At 41.7% G+C, this 20,108-nt stretch overlaps 1 protein-coding gene across 4 annotated transcripts; it reads right to left on the bottom strand.

The window, feature by feature from the left end:
* Nucleotides 1-316: 316 nt before the first annotated feature.
* Nucleotides 317-19,211, bottom strand: PRSS35 (serine protease 35). 4 transcript variants are annotated; one of them, XM_070795795.1, is made up of 4 exons: nucleotides 19,014-19,211; nucleotides 10,967-11,000; nucleotides 10,027-10,110; nucleotides 317-3,301 (listed from the first exon to the last, which is right to left on the bottom strand). In XM_070795795.1, exon 4 carries the CDS (start codon nucleotides 3,280-3,282, stop codon nucleotides 2,044-2,046), a length of 1,239 nt encoding a protein of 412 aa, XP_070651896.1. In that variant the 5' UTR covers nucleotides 3,283-3,301; nucleotides 10,027-10,110; nucleotides 10,967-11,000; nucleotides 19,014-19,211; the 3' UTR covers nucleotides 317-2,043. The 4 variants fall into 4 exon arrangements, with proteins under 4 accessions (XP_070651896.1, XP_019822656.2, XP_019822657.2 ...); XM_019967097.2 differs by lacking the exon at nucleotides 10,027-10,110 and having other exon boundaries at nucleotides 19,014-19,210; XM_019967098.2 differs by lacking the exons at nucleotides 10,027-10,110; nucleotides 10,967-11,000 and having other exon boundaries at nucleotides 19,014-19,210.
* Nucleotides 19,212-20,108: the final 897 nt, after the last annotated feature.

Genomic DNA, 20,108 nt, shown 5'->3' with positions numbered 1-20,108 from the left:
AACTACTGATGCTGAGCATTCTAAATTCCTCCAAACTGACTCAAACCCAGGACTTATTTTCTAAGAATCTAAGATGAGGAATGTGTGTGTGTGTGTGTTTGCAAGTGTGCAAATATTTGAGTCACAGTGATCAAATAGATGTTTCCCCAGAAAGGATCTGATCAAAACTTTTGAGACAACAGCCCTATTCCACTACTACTGGTAGTTAAATACTTCCCAGCAAAAAGTGCTTAGAATTAAATAGAATTTTTTTTAATAAGCAGTTTAATTGAATACTTGCTAAAACCCTGTATATAAAACATATATACAAACATAGTAAGAGTTACAGTTGATTTATTGAATGATTTCTAACAGATTCATATTATAAAGGAATATAACTTGTGTGAAATTTCAGCTATTTTCAACACCATTTACAAAATCACTTTTTATAATAATCTAGTCATGTATTCCCTTTGCATACTAGACAAGGGTATAACTTCTTACTATGGAAAATAATAACAAGTAAAATAACTTTGAACTCAGGCAGAATCAATGACTTGGGTTTATTCCAAAAGAAGAGTATGTATCCTTGAAACTGCCAGGAAGAACAGCCCAGAAATCAGGGCTAGCTACAGCTCCTAAGTTTTATAGTGCACTCACTTACAGATCACTAAAACCCTTTAAACACAGTGGCCTATACTAACGCACTTATGTGTCAGGAAGATCCCCTGGAGGAGGAAATAGCAACCCACTGCAGTATTCATGCTGGGAAAATTCCATGGATAGAAGAGCCTGGTGGGCTACAATCCATGGGGTTGCAAAGAGTCGGACATGACCAAGCAACTGAGCACACCACAACCTTCTTACAAGTCATTCAGCAAATATCTGTTCATTGAAGAAATAGTATTCAGTGTCTACTCTGAGTTTTGCCCCAGGGTGGTCACTGGACTCTTGTCTTCTGAGACTGCCCAAGTGAGGATAGAGCCTTGGTCCCTAGGAAAAACAATCAGAATTGTTTTTAAAAAGTTATATTCATAAATTATACTCATCTTGTTAAAAGGACATATATAAAAATCCCCTAATCAGAGAAATCACCAATAATATATCTATGACCCTATTAAGAAAATAACTTTGTCAAGGGGATGAAAGGGCTTTTCCTTGAAAAAGACATAGATTTCCTTGTCTAAAACTGTAACACTTCGTTCATAGGAGATTGCGTGGCGTAAAATGATGCAGGCTTTCAATACCTGATGGTTTATAACTTTGCAACAGTCTTCCCTGTGCATACCTGAAAAGTCCATATTTTGAATATGAGTTAAAGACTTGAAATCGTAAAATGTTTCAACTTCCCTATTTTTAAACTAAATTTATTTCATAGAACAAAGTATTTCTCCCATAAATAAGAACACTGCAGTTGGTATTTTTCAGGCAGCAAAATAGTTAATTGTTTTATTTATAAAGTTTTCTGTTCCTTGTAATTCTTAAAAATAAAACAAACCTAAAAGCTTCTTAGACCCAATGGAAAACACAATATTAACAAAGAGGGATAGCATAGGCTGAAGGGGTCTGTCTCAGAGCAGTACAGAGTGTGTTGTAAATTACTGCCTCAAATTTGATTGTAGCCATGGGACTGTCCACTTCTGGATATGCAGTTTCACATTTAATATGCAACCAACACCCTATAAGCCTCTTTTTAGAGTAGGACCCTGAGAGTTAGTCCATTGAGAAATCACATAGTATTTATGCTTGAAATTTTAAAGTGTCCAATCTTTAAAAAGGCAGAAAGAAGCAAAGCCTTTCCCACAAATGAAACTTATCACCATGTAAAGAAGAATATACACTTGGCATTAAAGTACCCATCTAGTTTCAAGATGTATACCTACACATTTTTTTAAATGTATGAATAGCTCCTAATTTTGAAAAAAGGAAACATTAAAAATGTTGAAATGCTACTGGTAGGGTTCAAGTCTGGGCAAAACCTATGAAGTGATCTTTGCTACAATAAATCAAAACTGCTTTTCTGTGCCATGTCCAGATCATCGACAGCCTCGTTTCAGGTATCTGTTAGCCTTGGGTACAATTGGCATCATCCCCATGCATCCAGAGGCAGATCTGGGCATACTTGAGGGGCGTGATGCGCACGGCCACGTTGTAGTCCTTCTGAACACCGTGCACGTCCACCCACTGGTGGCCAGAATAGATGGCGATGATTTTGCGTTTCCACCTCTTTTTGTCTGGCTCTTTCAAACGCAGATAGACCCCGGAGCCAGTGGAGCCTGATTCGGCATCGCAATATTGATAGAGGAGGTCATTGGACTCATCAGACACACTGCAAAACCGGTAGACTAACTGATCTGCCCTGTCCTGATCGAAGCCTGAGAAGTGGATCATCCCACCGGGCAGCTTCTTGATGGTGGGGCTGACTCCCAGCTCCATGTATTTCTTCTTGTGAGGGCGCTTCAGCTCCAGAAGGGCGTAGTCATAGTCCAGGGCTGGGTCTCTGCTCTCTCCTCTAGCCCAGCCCTTGGGGATGTGGGTGTTCTTGACCCGGGTCCACTGGAAGGAGGGCCTCCCGTCAGCAGCTCTCTGACGCCGAGCAGATCCCTTTCTCCTCCTTCCAGCCTTGGCTGTCTCCTTCAGACTGTCTTGGCTCCCTTCTCTTCCAGCACCACTCACTTCCCTCCTGTTCCTCCTAGACCCCCGACGTCTCTTGCCACCACCTTTATTTCTCATCTTCAGCAAGCCTACTCTTAGCTTTTTGCTGCCTTTGATGTAGTCATTTCCATCGTGGACACAGTGGGCAGCGGTTAGGACGTGGGTGGGAGAGATGAGAATGCCGCTGCAGCCTGTGGAGAGCTTCACCGCCGTATTGAAAGGGAAATTGGTCAAGAACTTCTTATCCAGGATGCTGAACCTGCTGTCGGTGCCGTACACCTGTCTCTTTCTCCTCACGGGTGCTCCTTGTGAGGTAAGGTTTTGAGTTGGCTCAGGGACCCAACCTTGAACTTTCACTCTGGTCAAGGTTCGGCTCCCATTCTCAAAGACAGTCTCGTAGGAGAGAGAGTCTTCCAGGTCAGAAAGGCTGGGGGCTGGGAGATCTTTCTGGCATTCAATGCCACACACTCGATTTAACACCATCTTAGCATCTGCCTCAAAGGCGGGGCTGGTGAGATGGAAGGTCCTTTCACTGACAAGTCGGGGTATTTTTCTCACGTGCCACATAAAATCCTGTTCGCTTTCAGATCCATCGATGAGGGTCCACCCAAGGGTGAAAAGCATCAACCCGAAGAACATAGCTCCCATTTTGTTCTTCTATCTTGTCCTTTAAAACAGGAAAAAAAGAAGCTTTATGCTTTTGTCTTATTGGGGTATAGTTGCTTTACAATATTGTGTTAGTTTCTGCTGTACAACAAAGTGAATCAGCTATAGGTATACATGTATCTCCTCCCTCTTAGACCCTCACCCCCCAATCCCAGCCACCTAGGTCCCCCCAGAGCACTGAGCTGAGCTTGCTGTGCTGTACAGCAGGTTCCCACTAGCCATCTGTTTTACACCTGGCAGTGCATATACATTAGTCAGAAAGAAAAATAAGTACCATATATTAATGCATAGATGTGGAATCTAGAAAAATGGTACAGATGAACCTATACTGCTTTCTGTTTAAACGTTAATTACCATTCATTTAGATCTTGAGTCCTAAATGTAGCTTCACCACAAAGAGGAGTCCTATTTTCACTGTACTTAGATTTTACTGAGATTAGATAAATACCATACTAAGCAGGCTCCTACAGATATCCAAAATCAGTAAATTTGATTTCACTCAAACTTCCCTCCACCTGCACTAATCCCCACACATCCCACCCCCGCCTACCATCTTCCCCTCTTCCTCTCCAGACAGCCCAACGCATGGGAGAATAAGAAGAGGGGCAAGGGGGGTCCTCTGGTGCCTAAGCCACACCTTCCAAGGTCTCCTGCAACCTTATCTCCAGATGATTTAGAAATAAAGATAACGACAGATGTCTGACACTATCCCTGAACTTAGCGTCTTAATAAAGGCACGGACCATAAATTCCTCATCTCTACAATGTAAATGACTAGCACGGAGCTCAAAAAAAGCATTCACTGGAAAAAAATTTTTTTAAAAAAGGCCTTCACTAGAATGCACTACTTCCCCGAATCACGGCTTGCAGACCAAGCTGATTGATGGTGCAATTAAAATCATTAAATAGGAGGGAGGAGGGTTCAGGATGGGGAACACATGTATACCTGTGGCAGATTCATTTTGATATATGGCAAAACCAATACAATATTGTAAAGTTAAAAAATAAAATTTAAAAATAAATAAATAAAATAAAATCATTAAATAATAGACCCTTCCCTGGCCCAGTGGTTAAGACTTCACCACCACCCCACTCCCCGCCCCGTCCCTAACCCCAGATGCAGGAGATTGGTCAGAGAGCTAAGATCCCACATGCCTCACAGACAAAAAAACAAAATGTAAAACAGAAATGAGCATGTCATACAGAGTGAAGTAAGTCAGAGATGAACTATCGTATATTAATGCATCTATATGGAATATAGAAAAAGGGTACTGATGAACCTATTTGCAGGACAGAAATAGAGATGCAGACATAGAGAACAGACTTTGGACACAGCGAGCAAACGAGAGGGTGGGACGAATTACGAGTAACATTGAAACATACATTATCATATATAGCTCAGTTGGTATAGAATATGCCTGCAATGCAGGAGACCCCCGTTCACTTCCTGGGTCTGGAAGGGCCTCTGGAGAAGGGAAAGGCTACCCACTCCAGTGTTCTTGGGCTTCCCTTGTGGCTCAGCTGGTAAAGAATCTGCCTGCGATGCGGGAGACCTGGGTCGGGAAGATCCCCTGGAGAAGGGAAAGGCTACCCACTCCAGTGTTCTGGCCTAGAGAATTCCACGGACTGTATAGTCCATGAGGTGGCAAAGAGTCGGACACGACTGAGTGGAAAAAAAGAAAAAATGGGAAGTTGCTGTATAACACAAGGAGCTCAACACAGTGCTCTAATAGCCTGGAAAAGTGGGATGGGGTTGGGAGGATGTTCAAGAGGGAGGGGACATAATTATGGCTGATTCACGTTGTATGGAAGAAGCCAACACAATATTGTAAAACAATTATCCTCCAATTAAAAATAAAATTTTAAAAAGTTTAACAAACATCATAAAAAAAACTTCAAAAATGGTCTACATTAAAAAAAATTTTTTTAATCATCAGATAATATTCTAAAATATAATATTCAGTAGAAGTTTTAGAAATAAAGGAGCTCCTCTACTATTGACCTGCTTTGATTTTTTTAACAAGCAGAACCCCTTATCATAAAGAGTACACAGCACGGGCTGTTTTATTCAAAAATAAGAAAAATATACCCTGTTCTTTTTAAAAACGAAGTTGTGCTTGGAACTACCACCCAAGCAAAACAATATACAAAAATGTGTTATAGTGACATTTTACTGGATATTAAAATTGTAAGAATTTATGGAGCACAAGCAATTGTCGTGGATTTACCACTTGGGGGAGCACAATCGTGATTAAATCATAGGTTTAATGGGACCCTTTCATCATGGGTTTCATCACCTGAGAGCCATTGAAAGTTGCCAGTACTTGGTGAATTATATAATATCTCATCTATTATTTACATCTTCTTGCCTTCTTTTCCTGCTTCTCTAGGTTTGCTGGTATGTAAATCTCTTCCTAGAACTGCTGTTTATCAGTTATTGCTTTGTGAGAGTAAGGAGGAGTGTAACATTCTTTGGAGCAGCAATTTGGAAATTTGTGAGCTATGTTCCAAGTTGTTTTTAACTAATAGTTAACATATCCAGGCTTACCAAATGCTTTGCACTTTGTATAAAGCAGAGTCAGTTCAAGGTTAGTTTATGCCTATAATACCTTCACTCTCACGGCTTTCTGATAAGCCTTTGCATGGAAAAGAAAGTTAATACAGGATGTCAGGAATGGCCCACAAACCAGGGTACACCCCTAAGATCCTAAGCACTGGCAGGAAAAGCAAAAGTTGCCTCTGATGCAGAGCCAAACATGGGCATCTCGTGACACAACAGAGTTCATCTTGCCATATCCAAGTATGGAACTTTATTAACAAACTAATAACATTCTTCTGATAAAACAAATCATATATTAATCTCTTTGTTGTTTAAACATGATCTGTTCATTAAAATATAATTATTTTGAATCATTGTATATTAAAACATGTTAAGCAAGTTTAGAATAATCTTTACTTCTACTTTAGAATAATCTTTACCATTTTTTTCTGTTTGCTCACACTTGAATGCTAAGTAATGGTGATTTTGGTGAATATTAAACTGTATTGTTTGCCTAATAGCTTGTACTTTATTTTGGAGACAGGCCATTCTTCTGTAGACTGATGGATATTGTCCCCTAAATCATTAAATACATTTCAGGAAAAATCCACACTCATGTACAATATTTTCTAATCATTACCATGGCAAATTTGATTTTACACAAAACAGTAATTATATTGGTAATGATTTTGTTGAACCACTTAGTATTTTGTACCTTCTATGCAGTTTTCTGGAGATGGCAATGGCACCCCACTCAAGTACTCTTGCCTGGAAAATCTCGTGGATGCAGGAGCCTGGTAGGCTGCAGTCCATGGGGTCGCTAAGAGTCGGACACGACTGAGTGACTTCACTTTCACTTTTCACTTTCATGCATTGGAGAAGGAAATGGCAACCCATTCCAGTGTTCTTGCCTGGAGAATCCCAGGGACGGAGGAGCCTGGTGAGCTGCTGTCTATGGGGTCGCACAGAGTTGGACATGACTGAAGCGACTTAGCAGCAGCAGCATGCAGTTTTCATAATGAGTATTTCATCCATTTTATTTAATTGGATTGGAATGAATAAGGCTAACTGCTCAGTAACTACTGAGATCTTGAAATTATATGTTTTATTGAGTATTTCCCAAGATGAAAAGTTGTCTTTCCCTTAAAACAAAATGCTAAAATCAGTTATTTGCTGCCTCTTAGTTTATCAACGGGAGAAGGCAATGGCACCCCATTCCAGTACTCTTGCCTGGAAAATCCCATGGATGCAGGAGCCTGGTAGGCTGCAGTCCATGGGGTCGCTAAGAGTCAGACACGACTGAGTGACTTCACTTTCACTTTCCACTTTCATGCATTGGAGAAGGAAATGGCAACCCACTCCAGTGTTCTTGCCTGGAGAATCCCATGGACGGAGAAGCCTGGTAGGCTGCAGTCCATGGGGTCGCACAGAGTCGGACATGACTGAAGCGACTTAGCAGCAGCAGCAGCAGTTTATCAACAGACCAAAGTAGATGATTTTTTAAAAGATACATATATTTTTTTTATCTATTTGATCCTTAGAAAAATGTCAATCAAACAAATTTTTTGGTATAGGAAATATTTTTTTAATTATTTTAAGTTAGCCCTACATGCATGATAACAGCCATTCATTATATACTTAATATATGAGTACATTAAAGACTGAGTCAGACAATTATCTTCATTAAAAACTACAGAGAATCACATTGTACATTTTAACATTTGATAATAGTGATCTGTGAAGTAATAAATGTGTCAAAGGCATTCCCAAGCAAAAGAAAGAGCATCTAAATCTAGGTACTGTGGTATTGCTCACACGTTTCTGTTTTTGTTTTCAGTACTCTGTAATTTAGCCTTGCAAGTTTTCAGCTACTTAGGGCTTGGATACTGCTACTGCTGCTACTGCTAAGTCACTTCAGTCGTGTCTGACTCTGTGAGACCCCATAGACGGCAGCCCACCAGGCTCCCCCATCCCTGGGATTCTCCAGGCAAGAACACTGGAGTGGGTTGCCATTTCCTTCTCCAGTGCATGAAAGTGAAAAGTTAAAGTGAAGTCACTCAGTTGTGTCTGACTTTTAGAGACCCCATGGACTGCAGCCCACAAGGCTCCTCCGTCCATGGGATTTTCCAGGCAAGAGTACTGGAGTGGGGTGCCATCTCCTTCTCCGAGGGCTTGGATAGGCATAATGCAAATACTGAATTATAATTGACAAGATGGTTTTTTTTACTGTGCAAATCACTGAACTGGAATATGAATCAAGTTTCCCTGTTCTTTACCAAATAAAACATGTGCCCTGTGCATTAATTCTGTAGGCAGACTTTTAAGAGCCACACGTAATGGTTAATTTTATGTGCCAACTTGACTGGGCCAGAAGGTGCCCAGATGTTTTGTCTAATATTATCCTGGGTATGTTTGAGAGGGTGTCTCTGGATAAAATTAACATTTGAATCAGTAGACTAAGGTGAGCAGATTGCCCTCCCTAATGTGGGTGGGCCTCATCCAATCAGTTGAAGGCCTAAATAGAACAAAAAGGCAGAACCTCCTGTGAATAATTGGGAACTCCTCCTTCCTGACTGCTCTGAGCAGGGACATTGTTTTTTGTTTTTTTCCCCTGCCTTTGGCTTCAAAATGAAACACCACTCAAAAGAATATTTTTAGTTTGTTAGTAGGATTCTATACTTGCATGTTGCAGAATAAACTGTCACATCAAGGAATTCCCAGGTTGTAGTCCTCAAACAAGCAGTGTCAGCATCCCCTAGGAACCTGTTAAAAATACTCATTCTCAGGACCCAACCCAGACCTACTGTTCAAAATTCTCCAGGAGGGATGTGGGTTCCCAGCTGTGTATGTTTTAACCAGCCCTCCAGGCAACTCTGATACTCAGTACGGTTTCAGAACCACAGCAGCCAAAGCCCTGGTGCAGCAGCTTGAGACCCTCCTCAGAAGGTTTTTCCAGGGATGACTGCTTAACCAGGTTTCACATGACCCCTGCTTCCTCTTTGTGTACAAAGTAAATTTATTCTGAACTTCATGCTTTTCCTGTGTTAGCAACAGCTATTACAGAAAGATCCCGTGGAGTAGGAAATGGCATCCCACTCCATTATTCTTGTCAGGGAAATTCCATGGTCAGAGGAGCCTGGCAGGCTACAGTCCATGGGGTCTCAGAGTTGGACATGACTTAGCAACTAAACAACAACAATAATATTGGAAGACTCAGCCTTTGATAGAAAAAAAACATACTTTCATATAAGTGATTTAACAGTACATCTGAAAAGATTCAAATACAGTAGGCTTGTCTGTGATGCCTCCAACATCCAATACTACAGATGATGCAAGAGCACCAGTTGGCCAGCCCTGGCCAGGGCCTTTTGAGGGACTCAGCTGCAGTGTAGCACAGGAATAAAAGCCATGCCCACATCTATCCTTGGGCATGGGAAGGGCAGAACCTTGTCATATGACCTCAGAATCACAGTAATAAAGGACATGGGTTTAGTCTAATTTGGCCTGTAATTTCAAATTGGACAAATGTCTTGGGACACTTTCTTTTGGAAAATCTAAGTTTGTCTCATGGTAAAATGTCAGTGTAGTGTAAATGATAGCTCTTACTGATAGAGCAAGCCACGGTTCAGTGGATACATGTACAGACGCCTGTCATCCCAAAAGCACTAACTAAAGAGACATGGCCCTGGCTGTGGAGCAGCTATAGTATTTTGAAAGCTTTAATGTCTCTTGTTTTCCCTCAACCTCCTCCTTTTTCCTGTCTTCCATTGTAATTGTGACCTTCCCTGTCACTTTCCAGATGGCTTGGATTTGGGGCTTCAAAGTCCAGTTTGGTTAATGAAAGTGAGGTTGCAGTTATGGTTCTCACCATGAGTCAGTGTACACATAGTTGATTATGGGTTGGACCATGGAGATGGATGGAGCAGAAGGGAGTTAGAGAGGAAGCAAGGAATACCAGCATTTGTAGACAAACTCTTACTGATGGAGCAGATAGTATTCCACATTTGTACCTGGTCCATACTATTAACAGAAATAACCACCTGTAACTACAAGGGATTACTTGCTCTTGCTTTTGTTTGTTTGCTTGCTTATGCTTTCTTAGAAATGTGAATGCTGACAAGTATTTAGAATATTTGGATTTCTCTACCAGCATGGTAGTTATCAGGGCAGACCAAGGAGTAAGAAGACCTGGGCTAAGTCTCATCTTCACCACTTATTAGGCATCTGAATTTGGGCAGTTCATTCACATCAATGAAGTTTCTGTTTCCTCATCTGCAAAGTGAAGATAATAGTAATTTCAACTTCATAATTCTGAGAATTAAATACATTGATATATGCAAAGAATTACCATTGAGCCCAGAGCATGGACACATTCAATTATAAGTTCTTTTATATTGGGTTGGCCTAAAAGTTCTTTCAGGTATTTCCATACACGGTTATGGAGAAAGCAAACAAACTTTTTGGCCAACCTGATAGTTATTATTCTACCTTAGTAGGTAAATTCGGAGAAGCAATGGCACCCCACTCCAGTACGATTGGCTGGAAAATCCCATGGACGGAGGAGCCTGGTAGGCTGCAGTCCATGGGGTCGCTAAGAGTTGGACATGACTGAACGACTTCACTTTCACTTTTTCACTTTCATGCATTGGGGAAGGAAATGGCAACCCACTCCAGTATTCTTGCCTGGAGAATCCCAGGGATGGGGGAGCCTGGTGGGCTGCCGTCTATGGGGTTGCACAGAGTCGGACACGACTGAAGCGACTTAGCAGCAGCAGCAGCAGCAGCAGTAGGTAAATTAATATCACTTTAAAACAGTTAATTATATAAGGCAAAGTTATAGCACTTTTAGTTTTCTAAACAGTCAATTTTATACTCAAATATTTTTATTTCAGGGTAGTTTCTGACACACTCTGAAAACTCCCTTTTTCTTTGTTTTGGTTTTTGTTCAAGGACAGCTTCATTTTAGAGACGTCCCAAATGAATGCTTTCCTAACTACTCATTTCTATGAAGATCTGTGGGTTTGTAATATATTTTTCTCATTGCTATTAAATAAGTGTAATTAAACATTACCCAGCCACAGAACATTTGAATTGCATTTCCAATGTATTATTTTAAGCCTGGACCTACCCTAAGAATTCTGGAACTGCAACAGGTCTTCAACCTAAAAAGAAACAGTCAATGTCAAAATAATTACTCTTAGGGAGCAATTTACAATGAGAAAAAAAAAAACAACTTTTTAAGTGAATCTATTCTAAAGTATATAGCATAGCATGACATAATAATATTCTCAGGCTCAGTTTCTCTTTTATTTTTTGGTTTGTTACCCTTTAAAGTTTACATTTTAACTTAAGTAAGGCAGGCAGATGAAGGAAAGATTAGATGCTTGCTCACCATATTAAATATTTTGAATGAGTTTTTTTTCCTGTATACGAACAAGAGCTGATTTACCATCAAAGATCTGTACCAGGTCATAGAGTCACTAACTTGGTCCTTTCTTTTCACCTGGTCCCTTGTAACAGACAGAGAGGTAGTTGTCCAAGTTCATGTGTATAGTTTGCTGCCATGGGACATAATTTTGCATTAATGTGTCAAACACTTTGTGGGGGCTCAGTCAGATCAATGGCCTTGTAGGACCAACATCAGCTTTTACCTTCATGCATATTTGGACATAGCAATCACTGCATAACCACTTTTGCCAACTTCCCTGTCTTTTATCTGGCCATTCGTGATCCAAGCCACCTGCCCCTCCCAGCATCACTACCTACACTCACACACATGCATAAGTGTGAAAACACACTCCAGCCATCTCTCCTCCTCCACTTTCATTCTCCCCCTGTTCAGTCAACACTGACACACGAGGGATAGACATCATGGTCTGGATCTGCAGACAGAACTGCTGGCTTAGGCAAAAGGCCGGGGCAGGAGAGGAGGGGCTTTACTAGTGATAGCAGACAGCTGGAGAGTGAGCATTAACTGTGTTAGGTTTTGGAGAATACTTGTAAAACTTTCATAAGTCACTTTTGCGTATGCACAGGAGACTAGGTATTTTATAAAGTTCAATTCCCGGTGCAGTGAAGCCCCCAGAGAAGGGGGGGCTTCTAACTAGACACTAACTAGAGCACTGAAATGGACGAAACGTTTAAGCTAAAAAGTGTGCGATCAGGATGACCAGAAAAGGAATAGTGCTCGATGTGTGACCAAGAGGACAGGAGGAACTAGGGTGTTTCCAGGGTGGTGGAGGCAGTGGGTTTTGAAGTCAAACCAATTTAAGTCCACTTGTGACTTCTTAGCACTATGATTTGTGAAGATCACTTAATTTCCCCAAACCTTATTTTCTACATTTGTTCAACAGGGAATAATACTTTGGAGTATTTTTGTGAGACACAAATATCATTAAGTTGGTGCAAAAGTAATTGCGGTTTTGCATCATTGAACTTACCCATTGATATTGGAATGCATTCTTAAATAAATGTGGTTATGTTATGTATCTTTTTAATGTGCATTTCTTGCTTTGTTTTTTTTTTTTTTTTTTGCTAGTGACATTACTTTCTGTTTATATTTATTTTAGACTATAGAGATGATGTCTAAAATGTCATGTCTGCCATATTCACTTGACCTCTCACCAACCAACTACCACTTTTTCAAGCATCTCAACAACTTTTTGCAGGGAAAACATTTCCACAACCAGGGGGAGGCAGAAAATACTTTCTAGGAGTTTATCAAAACCCAAAGCACAGATTTTTATGCTACAGGGATTAGCAAACTTACTTCTTGTTGGCAAAAATGTGTCGATTGTAATGGTTCCTATTGTGATTAATAAAGATGCATTTGAGCCTAGCTATAATGATTTAAAATTCACGGTCTGAAACTGCAAGTACTTTTGTACCAACCTGTACATAAACACGATGCCCAGAGAACAGTAAGCCCTCAGCAAATGGCAGCAATTATTATTATTAGGATCAAACACTAAGAGTCAAAACACTGGTAAATATTTATAAAGGATTTCATGCATCTCTGACTGCTGTGGACCTCACCGCAGTACGCCAAGTACAAGCCGACCTTGTTTCATTGTCCTTCACTGCAATTCACAGATGCTATGATTTTTTACAAATTGCCACATGGCAACTCCACATTGACCAACTCTCTAGGAGCCATTTTTCCAACAGCATTTGCTCACTCTGTGTCATGTTTTGATAATCTTTTGTCTTTATTATTTGTTATGGTGATCTGTGATTGGTGATCTTTTGAGGTTGTTATTGTCATTGTGTTGGGGGCACCACAGACCACATCCACATAAGACGGTGAACTTAGCAAGTCCTGCGTGTGTTCCGACTGCTCCACTTACTGCCCTCTCCCCCAGCTCTCTCCCTCTCCTCAGGCCTTCCTGTTCCCTGAGACACAATTTTAAATTAGGCCAATTCATAACCCTATCATGGCCTCGAAGCGTTCAAGTGAAGAAAGAAGAGTTGCATGTTGCACTTTAAATCAAAAGCTAGAAATAATTAAGCTTCATGAGCAAGGCATGTGGAGAGCTGATATCATCGGCTGAAAGCCAGGCTTCTGGGCCAGTTAGCCAAGTGGGGAACGCAAGGGAAAAGTTCTTGAAGGAAATTAAAAGAACTACTCCAGTGCACACACGAATGATAAGAAAGCAAAACAGCCTTGCTACTGATAGGAAGAAAGTTTTAATGGTCTGGCTAGAAGAGCAGGCCAGCTACCACATACTTTTAGGCCAAAACCTAAATCAGGAGCAGGGTACTAACTCTCTTCAATTCTGTGAAGGTTGAGAGAAGTGAAGAGGATGCAGAAAAAACTCTGAAGCTAGCACAGGCTGTTTCACGAGGTTTAAAGAAAGAGGCCATCTCTACAGCCTAAAAGTGCAAACTTACACAGCAAATACCGATGCAGGAGCTGCAGCAAGTTATACAGAAGATCTAGCTAAGATAATTCATGAAGGCAGCTACCCTGAGAGACAGATATTCAATGCAGCAATCAATGCTTGGCTTCAAAACTTCGAAGGACAAGCTGACCCTCTTGTTAGGTGCTAATCCAGCTGGTGACTTTCAGCTGAAGCCAATGCTCATTTACCACCCTGAAAATCTTACAGCCCTTAAAAATTAGGCTAAATTTACTCTGCCTGGGCTCTATCAGTGGAACAGCAAAACCTGGATGATGGTTCATTTCTCTACGACACGGTTTGCTGAGTATTTTAAGCCCACTGTTGAGACATACTCTCAGAAAAAAGATTCCTTTCAAAATATTACTGCTCATTGATTTTGAATTTTGAGAACCGTAAGTTATGTTTTCCTTGATAACTCACAAATCTTTATAGGAGATGAACTGATTCTAAGTAACTGAATCTAATTAAAATGGAATCTTAACCCAGAAAAAAAAAATTACTGCTCATTGATGTACCTGATCACCCAAGAGCTCTGAGAGAGATGAACATAAAATGCATATTGTTTTCATGCCTGCTAACACAACATCCATTTTGCAGCCCAAAGATCAAGGAGTCATTGTGACTTTCAAGTCTTATTATTTAAGAAATATATTTCATAAAGCTACAGCTGCCACAGATAGTAATTCCTCTGATGAATATGGGCAAAGTCAGTTGAACACTTCTGGAAAGGAGACACTATTGTGCGTACCATTAAGAACATTCATGATTCATGGAAAGAAGTCAACATACTAACAACACAGTTTGAAAGAGACTGGTTCTCATAGCCAAATTTGAGGGGTTCAGGTCTTCAGTAGAGGAAGCGGTGGCGGGTGTGCTGGAAACAGCACAGAAGGAGAGGTGGAGCCTGAAAATGTGACTGAATTACTGCGATCTCGTGAACAACTTTAATAGATGGAAGAGTTGCTTCTTGTGGCTGAGCAAAGAACGTAGTTTCTTGAGATGGTGAAGATGCTCTGAAGACTGTTGAAATGACAATAATGGATTTAGAATATTACAGGAACTTAGTTGATAAAGCAGCAGCAGCCTTTGAGAGGACTGACTCCAGTTTTGAAAGTTCTCTAGGTGGGTAAATGGAGAAGGCAATGGCATCCCACTCTAGTACTCTTGCCTGGAAAATCCCATGGACGGAGGAGCCTGGAAGGCTGCAGTCCATGGGGTCCCTGAGGGTCGGACACAACTGAGCGACTTCACTTTCACTTTTCACTTTCATGCATTGGAGAAGGAAATGGCAACCCACTCCAGTGTTCTTGCCTGGAGAATCCCAGGGACGGGGGAGCCTGCTGGGCTGCCGTCTATGGGGTTGCACAGAGTTGGACACGACTGAAGTGACGTAGTGGTAGTAGTAGTACGTAGGTAAAATGCTATCAAACAGCATTGCATACTGCAGAGAAATTGTTCCCAAAGGAAGAGTCAATCAATGCAGCAAACTTCATTGTTGTCTTATTTTAAGAAACTGCTACAGCTGCCCCAGCCTTCAGCAACCACCACCCTGCTCAGTCAGCAGCCATCAGCATCAAGGCAGGAGCCTCCACCCTCAAAAAGATGGACTTGCTTAAGCTCAGATGATGGTTAGCATTTTTAGCAATAAAGTATTCTTCAACTGTAACATGCACTGTTTTTTAGACATAATGCTACCACACAGTAGACTACAGTAACTTACATGTTCTGGGACACCTTGCTTTATTGCAAAATCTGCTTCTTTGCGGTGATCTAGAACTAAAGCCACAGTATCTCCAAGTTGTGCCTGTCACAGCTCCCAAGGAGAGCCACATCTTAATCCCCAGGACCTGTGCCTATGTTCTTAATTGGTAAAGGAGACTCTGCAGATGTGATTTAGTTAAGGATTGTGTGATGAGATTAGCTTGGGTTACCCAGGTGAGCACAATGTAATCACAGGGCTCCTTTTATAAGAAGCGGGCAGGAGGGTCACGAACCTGAAGGAGCTGTGAAGTTGGAGGCAGAGGTCAGGGTGAGGCTGAATCATAAGCTACAAAACACGGGTGGCGGCTAGATCTTACAAACGGTAAGGAGACATTCTCTCCTGGAACTTCCAGGGAAAAACTGCAACCATGCTGACCCTCTCTGGACTTCTGGCCTCCAGAACTATAAGATAAGGTGTTGTTTTATGTCACTGAATTTGTAGTATTTTGTTACAGCAGCAGTAGGAAATGAATACACTCAGGTAAAAAAATGTTTGGATTGCCTGCCTCGGAGGTTTAGAAAGGAAGAAATAGTAGGGGGGAACACTGTCTGGGTCAGAGACCTAAACATAAATGAAAATTTTCATTTTTAGAAAAATTATACAACACGCAATTTTAGAACTAAACCTTGAATATTATGATAAAACACTATAGTGATATGGAGTAGTATTTCTAGGCTGACTGGAGAGCTGGAACCGGGTGGATAAATTTGTTTTTCAACAAAAGCATACAGTGTTTACAATCCTATGCATCGTTTCAAAGCCTCTTTCCTTGCTTAAGAATCTCTGCGATAAATCCTCTTTAGTCTTTAAGTTGAACTAAAACCTTCTAAGATATCTTTCAACATTAAAGTTCTAGCTTAAATCACAAAGGAAAACATACGAGTCACTTACTCATCAGTGAGCCTCAAGCAGTTTAAATTCCTCGACTCCTTAGGGTAGGAACTTGACTGCTATCCCTATTGCTACCACTAGGAGGCGAAGCTAGCCTGCTGTCTAAGTAGATCTCACATTTAAAAGGTTTACATTCATTAAGCTACAAAATCAAATTTAGTTTAAAAAAAACATGTAGGATTCATGGGATGGGGAGAAGTCTAACTGGTTAATAATATACTAATAATATACAATGTGGAATAATAATATTCCACATTGTTGTCACATGTGGAATTGATCACATTTAGAAAACCCACCTCTAGGCCACAGAGCCCATCCTGACGAGCTGTGGGCTGATGATGTTGTCCACAGCCAGACAACCTTCTGGCAGGTGGTTTTCCAGAACCTCTGTGGTGCCAGCACATTTCCAGTATGATCTCCAGGGCCGCTAAACAATCCCCCAAAGGTGCGGCAGTTCACTGCAGCATGAAAAATCTTCAGCCTGCCAAATATTTCACATGTCTACCAAAGACTTCATAAGCCATTTCTAAAGGGTAAGCTTGCCACTGATTCTATGCTAAAAATAAATGGCAAGGAAGTTCACTGACAATGTGCCAGTTTCTATTCAAAACATGATAGCACTATCGTCAAGTTTAGTTTCAGGAATGAGACAGAATAATTAATGTCTGCTTAAAATGTTTGGCAGTAGTGGAGGGAAAGGAAGATGGTAAAGTTACACAGTTGATTATTTTACAGTTACTCACAACTTCTGTTTCTCATCACAATAAAAAAAAAGAAAAACCTCTTTGTTTTTTAAGTTATTTTTCCAGGACCTGTACACTTCAATTTGTGCAAAGGATACGCTATGTGTAAATTGAATTTGGGGTGAAAGGCACTTAGGAAGCCCCAAAGGGAACCCTCTGCTGACTCTCTCACCCACTGACATAGGAAACGCACAGCATATGGCTCCTGACTTGTTTTCTATCTTGCAAGTTGGCCTTTGAAAGCAAAGCCTATCTGTGACTGCATTAGGTTTGCTACTCTTCAGGCTTTAAAGCATCTTATGATCACTGTATTTTTAGCTAAGCAAACATCTGTTAAAGTTTCTAAAGCTTTTGAAAATATTCTAGTTAAGCAAAGTCATAAAATAATAACTTTCATACTTTGCTATTTCCAACCTCTCATCTCAGATTTCTCATGTGCAAAGTTAACCCAGTGAGGTAGCTTCAGTTTCCGAAATTCTGAATCTCATCCCACTGTTAAAATGCAATATGCTTGCCGTGGACAGTTGAGCATTGGGCAAAGATAAATAATTAACTCACATTAGCAATTGATTGGAGAAGGAAATGGCAACCCACTCCAGTGTTCTTGCCTGGAGAATCCCAGGGACGGGGGAGCCTGGTGGGCTGCCGTCTATGGGGTCGCACAGAGTCGGACACAACGGAAGCTACTTAGCAACAGCAATTGATTATTTTAACACGATGAGCACATTCTATGTGCCAAGCACTAGATTAAACAATCTCACATTTGAAAATACAGAGAAGATTCTTAAAAGCACAACAGTTTCTGAGCTGTCTGGAGAAAAAATAAGAGTATCCATGACCAACTTCTTCTCACATTAAACGAGCTCTTCTAGTATTTCCTAATAAAAATAAAATTCCATATGATGCTCGGGCACTACTTTCAGGCTGAGATGTCTTATTTGGCTGGAATCTTAACCTTCTCTCTTCTAAATTATAAACCAGATTCTAAGCATAGTTCTCCAGGCAACAGCACATGACTTTTATAATTCTCTGTGGGGACGGACGCACTTGGGATAGAATGAGAACTAATTTCAGAAGTGAGAAAGGTTAATAGGGGAGAAAAACCACCTCGCCAGGATATGCAGCTTCTTTCAAATCAATGATAGTGTGAAAAGGTCAGAGGAATCAGGCAGGAAGTGTTTCTACAACTTTTCAAAAAAAAAAAAATTATGGTAGAAAATATCAAAAGTAGAGGGAAAACTATGAAATAGAATGAAACATAAAATTATAACCCCTACGTGCCCATCACCCTGAGGCAATAACTACCAATATTTTGCCAATCTTGTTCCAGTGGTCTCCCCTGCCCCCCCCCCTTTTTTTTTTTGCTAGTTTTTTAGAGCAAATCCAGGACTTTTCAATTTCATTTCATCTTCTCACTTTAAAATGTTTTTCACTGCTCCTTTCGCTGACCTGTGCAGCCAAGTTGATGAGAAAGCAAGAGATTCCTAGCTTTCATAGTAATCCTGCCAAAGAGGCTTTCAACCAGAGTAGACCTTCCAGGAATGCATTTTACACCTTTTTCGATGGCATCTGTTAATAATCATAAAAATAAAGAGGGTCCCCTCTGGTAGTGCTTAAGTAAAAAGAATTCCATTTATATTCCAATGCAAACACTTTTACTGTTAAATATTAACGGTGCAGAGGCCAGCACAAAGAATTGCTTACTTGCAAGAGCCGTTTCTTTGATGGCTTAAAAGTGCTAAGTTTGATCTCTACCTTTAGCGCACTTCAAAGGAGCTCTCCCTGGGGTGGGTCCTGCGTTTCTCAGGAACACTTCTAGGTTCTGGGGTCTTGCCCTTTCCTGGGGGGAAAAAGGGTTGGGGGGGTCTCCATCCTTACCTGCGAAGCTTCCTCAGTCCTCAGGGGCGCTGCTCAGCTCGAGTCAAAGTATCCCTAAGGCGGTCACCACCGCTGGCGAGGCAGGAGAGAGGGGTGGGGCTCCGGGACAGCGCGAGCCGGAGCCGGGGCTCCAGGCCACCGTCCGCCAGCACCGCCTGGAGACTGTGGGGAGGTGGGCGGCGAGCTGAGCGCCACGGCCGCGAGATGGGAGGGGAAAGGGGGCGTGGATGCGGGCGGACGCTGGGAGAGGTGAGGGGAGAGGAGGCGGCGGGAGGGCTAGGAAGCAGGAGAGACGCAGGCCTGGGGAGGGTTTACTAAGAGTTGGGCCTCTCACTCCAGAATCTCTGCCCCCCAACATTAGGAAAAATTCACGACTGAGTTCACAAGGACTGTCTGTCGCTCTGATCGTCTTCCTCCCTTAAATAGTGTCCAGAAGATACTCCCGAGTGTGTGCTTGGAGGAACTGGGTGTGATCAGGACTGTGTCTTTGTGTCCTAGTCCCCCAGCTCGAGTTTAGACGCCAGCTGTCTAGAAGAACCAGGGCCATTTCCCCAACCCCATCCTAAGCCCGTCTCCATCTGGGACCTCGGCACCCGGGACAGGCTCTCCACCAGCCAAATCCTGAGTCTCAGGCTCCTGCAGGCATCCACAGGCGACCTGAGAACACGCGACCCTCGTGGGCTGCGACGTGGGTCACCTTGCAAGCATCCCTTGAGGCCTCCAGGGGGCGCGCGTCAGTTTCCGTCTGTCTCCAGGCTGGAAGGCTTTTTCTACTTGGGAAGAGCATCCTTTAAGATATTTGCCCGCCCCTGTCCCACCAAAATTCTAACCGCATCCTTTCTTAATCTTTTATTCTCCTCCTTAGCAGAGGTGCTCCTTTGGGGTGGGTGCTGCACAAGGTCGGGGACTCTAATTATTCAACATCTGTTGATCTTCTGGGTGGGAGGTCTGGAGCAAAATGCACTAGTAGAAAAATAAGTACAGAAATTTGATGCTGGCCCTCAAGGAAGGGAGATCAAGTAAGTGCACCAGTATTTATAACACACGGTCTTAGCATGTCCCATAATGCTTAGCTCATTAGTGGTTAATTTCATT

Source organism: Bos indicus, chromosome 9 (genome assembly GCF_029378745.1).
Source record: "Bos indicus isolate NIAB-ARS_2022 breed Sahiwal x Tharparkar chromosome 9, NIAB-ARS_B.indTharparkar_mat_pri_1.0, whole genome shotgun sequence".
NCBI lineage: Eukaryota > Metazoa > Chordata > Mammalia > Artiodactyla > Bovidae > Bos > Bos indicus.
Note: the sequence above shows the minus strand (reverse complement) of the source record. Positions and strands in the feature narration are given on the sequence as shown.